The sequence below is a fragment of the Humulus lupulus genome, chromosome 4 (genome assembly GCF_963169125.1).
Source record: "Humulus lupulus chromosome 4, drHumLupu1.1, whole genome shotgun sequence".
Classification (NCBI taxonomy): Eukaryota; Viridiplantae; Streptophyta; class Magnoliopsida; order Rosales; family Cannabaceae; genus Humulus; species Humulus lupulus.
Genome location: NC_084796.1, coordinates 13,022,755 through 13,028,065, shown reverse-complemented (window position 1 = coordinate 13,028,065; position 5,311 = coordinate 13,022,755). Strand labels below are relative to the sequence as shown.

Below are 5,311 nucleotides of genomic sequence, written 5' to 3'. Positions count from 1 at the left end.
AAAAAGCTGCGACCATACCCTTGCATGTGATGTTCATGTGACCTCAGAAGAGATGTTTGTCTTGGCATTGAATTATCTATTTTCACCATTTATTATGACACCAAATCTCTGCTCTACTATTTGTTCTAGGAAAATGAAATATATATATATTTTGCAAATTACAATTTTTTTTTAATTTCTCCTAATATATTATTGATTTTTTTTAAATAAAAAATATAATAATTAAGTCACTACTAGAACTGTTGCTGCTAGCAATATTTTTTATAAAATATCAGTGACGAACACACTTTGTCGCTGCTAAAAATATTTTTCATGTAGTGATTCCCCTTTTGAAAGTTAAAAAAAATAAAATCCGCATATAAGAGTGTTGTAAAATAATGTTTTCCACACCATTCAATATTTCTATGACTGGATGTTAAGTGTATGTATAGAATATTTATTAACATAAATTATTTATTAGTGGTTATATATATATATTAAAAATGCTATTAATCATGATTGAACTGATGAGTATAAAATATTGTCAGAATTGAATAGTCTTAGATGGGTAAAGGGGGGATTCATCTGAGAACACACCAAAGTCCAAAAGATTCTCATACAAAGGCAACAAATTCCAACAATGCATTTATATATATATATGTGTGTGGATAGATAGTCATGTCAAACTACAAAAGAAAAAAAAAAACAGAATCATTTACTCCTCCATTGCTTTCTCTCTCTCTCTCATCTCTACTAAACTGAAGAAAAAGTAATGATGGACCATAACGGTAAAAATAACTGTAATAACAGAACAACTGTGACCATACAAGAATATATATATATATATATAAATATATGGAATTTATTATTAACAATCCTACTTTTAAATAAATATTATTATACAACATTATATATTTATATATTTTTTTTCAATTTCTAACCACCACTACTAGCTAGCTAGCTGCACATATAGGGGAGGGTCTTGGAATTTGTGCAAGGCAAGACTTGAGAGAAAGGGGAGTCAAGATAGACAAGAACAAGGGATCTAAAAAAGATCTGGTCTTATTTGGTCGGTTGGTTATATCTGTCCTTTATGTTCTTCCCAATCTTCATCAATATCATCCATTGATGCTAGCTAGCTCTTGATGCTCTTCTTCTTCATGTCTGCCCTTTAATTTATTCATGTTCCTCTCCCCACTACTTACTCTAATATTGGAACTAAATACTCTCTCTTTCTTTCTTTCTTCAAAAACAGAATCTTATTATAACTTTATATAACTTTTCATCTGATTTTCTTTTCTGGCTAGCTGCTTTTGGAATTTCATTTCAACAACCTGGAAAAAAAAGAAAAGGGTATTTATCATTAGTAATAGCTAGTGAATAAATAATAATATGTGACGAGACAAGGTTTTGAGTGCTTACTATGCTTGTAGGGCAGCTTTGTTGTGGGGGTGCTGTTGTATTATTAATTAATTGAAAGAACACAGGTTGCTGAACTCAGATGGACTAAGAAAGTTTTGTCTGTGATCTTCCATATCCCACAAGAGAGTCCCAGCATTGTCCTGAAAATGATGTGTTTGTCAAGGTTAGAAAAATGGGGTCTTTTTCATTTATCATAATAATAATTGCAATAAAAAACAAGTGGGGAATACTACATACATGAGAATTGAAGGCACTAGGCCTCTGGTGCCCTTGTTGTAGCAAAAGAGGAGCTGAGTTGTCCATAAGAGGATAGCTACTATTGGCTGTGATGCCAAAGTTGGTGGCTGTGCCGGTGGTGTTATCAGTTGAAAAGGCTTGTGATTGGTTGCATGGTGGCACAGATGGAATCTGTGAAGCCATGGTGTCCAATCCCTGAACAAAATATATATTTATCAAAAAGATTGAATATATAAAGTGGGTAATTTGTGAGAAGAAAGAAAATGAAAAAGTAGTAGTACTACTACTACTACTATTGCTCATTAATAAAGTTGTGATCTTTTTTATCACTATTGTTACCTCTGGTCTGACCAGAAATGCTTCAAGGTCCAATCCAAAGTCATAGAACATGGGATTTAGAGAAGCAAGCTTCATTGAAAGGAACTGAAAATAATGACAAACAAAAAAAATAGTACATTGGTTATTTTAAATGATGATCGGTAGTAGTATATATAGTAATGAAATTAATGTTGAAAAGATTATTTGTCATAATAAGTAAATGAAAGGGAGTTCGCAGCTTATATATACCTCTACTTGATTCTGTAGGGACTGAACATAATTGATAATTTCATCCAACATAAGGGCCTTTCCAGTTACCTATATTTGAACAAAATCACATGAACTTGTCAGTAAAAAATAAAAAATAAAAACTCCCCTTATGACTAATACAAGTAACTTTTTCATGATTATTATTTACCTTTTCACAGCCAGGAACAAGCTTTTGCAACATCTTCATCCTCTCACTGATTTTCTCCCTTCTAACCTGAAAAACCCAGTAAAAAAAAATAACAATATATTATTAGGAAGATAATAAATATGTATTTTAATTTGTGAAGGGCAAAATGGGAAATAATTATAATAATAATAGAGTCCAAGTAGTGTGTAATAGAGACTTATATATGAAGAAAAAGGTACCCTTTCTGCAAGGCTGTGGCTATCAGTAGCTTGGCCCCTCCTTGCTCTAACGTGAATGTAGCCTGTCGGAGGTTCTTGATCTTGATCTTCAGCTTTTTTCTTATTATCATTATTTTTGTTATTATTCGTTTTCACCTTCTTTATTATTTCCTCTTTACCTTTCGTAGAATCACCACTACAACTTTTTTGCTTTTTTCCTCTACCACTTCCATGATGATCCTATACAATAATATTACAACAATATAAAACCATATCAAATGATGTAGTAATAAGATCGTAAATTTTTTGGAAAACCCAGATGTAGAAAAATAACCAAAAAATATATATATATATATATATATGTATATGTGTATGTATTCACCTTTGATTGAGCAGAATTGGAGGACCCATTTCTTGTTTTCCTCTTCTTTTCCATTGGAGTCACTTTCTGAGTGACTTGCTCACCACTTTCAAGCTTATCCACAACAGTGGAGGACTCAGTGCTCTGTTTTTTGGTCACTGAGGGCTCATTATCACTGCTGAGAGCACCATGCTTTGATGAGCTATGGTCAACACAGCTACTTTCATGGACTAATATTCCATGATGATTTTGATGATCAGATGAGTAAAAATCATTATTGGAGAAGCAATAGTTGGTGTTGTTGTTGTTGGTGGTGGTATTTTCTTCCTCTTGATCCATCAATCCACACATATTCTTAAACATGTTATTGGGCAAATAAACTGAGTCAAGAAGAATTGAGTGATGAGGGTATGAAAAAGCTGCCATGAATGATGATGAGAGTTTTGGATTTGAAGAAAAAAATTTGGTGAGTTATTTATGAAGAAAGTGATTGAAGGAGAAAAGGGTTTTTTCAATTTGAGAGAAATGATATTTAGAAATATATGTAAACTAGGAGTAGTAAAGTGGGTCTTATGACAAACTATATGAGGCCTTATATATATAAATAGAGAAAGAGATAAAGGATACACTTGACTAAATATGCTAAAAAAATAATGTATTGGACAATAATAAACTCATTCCCATGCAGTTAGCTAAGACCCTTTTTTTTATTATTATTATTTTTTATTTTTTTTGGTTTTTTGGTACTTTGACTGGTCATATCCAATTTCTCTTTCTCTCTCTCTAGCACTGTAGTTGAACAGTGGAATGGGGAAGGGAAAACAGAGTTTACATTAATATACTTTGTAACATTATAAAGGGATAGTTGGAAAAGATTCATCTTTCACATCTCTATATAGAAAAATAGCTTTTTATTTATTCATTAATTACTCGAGAATGATCAGTACAACAAGCTAATATACTTTTTTTATTATTATCAATTGTTTTTATTTGATATATGTACGGACCTTCTTAGGTTTTTTTTATTTTTGTCACTCGGATAAATTATAACCCAATTTTTTTGCATGATGAATAAATTATAACCTAATTTTTTTTGCATGATGACGTACATTGTAGTTATAACATGTATCGTATCAAATTTCAAGAAATTTCGATAAATTTACATTCCTGAAATCAGAGTTCAAATAGTCTGTTTTCCACACGTATAAAAAAAATTCAATACATGTCCAAATGATTATTTAAACTCTAATTTCAGCACCGTAAATTATTTGAAGTTTCTAAAAAATTGACTTGATGTCTGTTATAAGTAAACCATCAGGTAAAAAATTAATTTATAATTTTTCGAAGTAAGGAAAATAAAATAAATTATATATGGCAACAAGTGATGACAAAAATTTATATATATATATATATATTGTGTGTCCAATTAAAAACGAGTATTATTCATTTTTGAACGCGATTCATGTGTCGTTGATTTTTACAGTGGTTTATTTCCAACAATAACATTATTTTTATACATATATATTTATATAAGCTGAACAACATAGTTATTTAAGTAAAATAGAGAAAGAGTAGTGGCATGAGGATAAATAGATAAACAAAAGAAGGGAAGAAAAAAACTAATTTGTTTTTAAAGTGATTCGGCCCAAAATAATTATCAACATATATGTAGATATATTATTTAGTGTCATGGCAATTTCACTTAATATTGTGTTTATCTAGAATAATGCTATAAGACAATAATGATGTTCAACATTACATAATGCACTAATTTGTGTATTTTAATATTAGGTGTCACATAATTTATTTTAAATTTGAATATGAAATATCCCATATTAAATTACCGCAATCATAATTTATGTGTGAATACTCTACTTATTAAGTAGTAACGTAAAATCCGCAATCATAAGCGAATTTTGTACTTTTAGTAGTAGTCGAGCCTGACCCTGAGTATAGGCGAGTCAGGCTAGAAAGGGCCAAAATTTTAAAATACAAATGAAGAAGCCTCAACATTTAGAAAATTATCATTTTGTATATAATAGTTAGAAAAATGTTATATTTTGTATTGTGACTCATATATATTACCATATGATTAGTTTCGGTCATGTCATCTGCTAACTCCTAATCTAAGGGAAATCAAATCACCTTGATTTCCATTAATTAGTTCATATCCTCACCTTCAATCAGTTTGCTTAATCTTTTTGCCTCGGATCAATTTGCTTATTGACACTTATGGACGACCTTCTTGACTAGAGCATTTTTGTTCAACCGAACCAAATTTAGATTTGATTAAGATATGTGACATATTATTGTGTGTATTTTGATTGTGTAAAATAAATTTTTCTATCATTATTCTTAAATTAATTACATATATCACTT

At 30.2% G+C, this 5,311-nt stretch overlaps 1 protein-coding gene across 1 annotated transcript; it reads right to left on the bottom strand.

The window, feature by feature from the left end:
* Positions 1–569: 569 nt before the first annotated feature.
* LOC133829985 (transcription factor BC1-like) lies at positions 570–3,507 on the bottom strand. The gene is made up of 8 exons (XM_062259858.1): positions 2,954–3,507; positions 2,593–2,811; positions 2,375–2,440; positions 2,206–2,274; positions 1,978–2,061; positions 1,639–1,833; positions 1,402–1,541; positions 570–1,313 (listed from the first exon to the last, which is right to left on the bottom strand). The coding sequence occupies exons 1-7, from the start codon at positions 3,356–3,358 to the stop codon at positions 1,449–1,451; spliced, it is 1,131 nt and encodes a 376-aa protein (XP_062115842.1). The 5' UTR covers positions 3,359–3,507; the 3' UTR covers positions 570–1,313; positions 1,402–1,448.
* Between the last annotated feature and the right edge of the window lie 1,804 nt (positions 3,508–5,311).

Excerpts from the sequence above, each read along its gene's own strand:
- LOC133829985 (XM_062259858.1), bottom strand. The coding sequence starts at position 3,358 with ATGGCAGCTTTTTCATACCCTCATCACTCAATTCTTCTTGACTCAGTT. Across the intron at positions 2,812-2,953 it reads CCAATTCTGCTCAATCAAAG|GATCATCATGGAAGTGGTAG; the intron begins GTGAATACATAC and ends ATTATTGTATAG. Across the intron at positions 2,441-2,592 it reads GCCACAGCCTTGCAGAAAGG|GTTAGAAGGGAGAAAATCAG; the intron begins GTACCTTTTTCT and ends TGGGTTTTTCAG.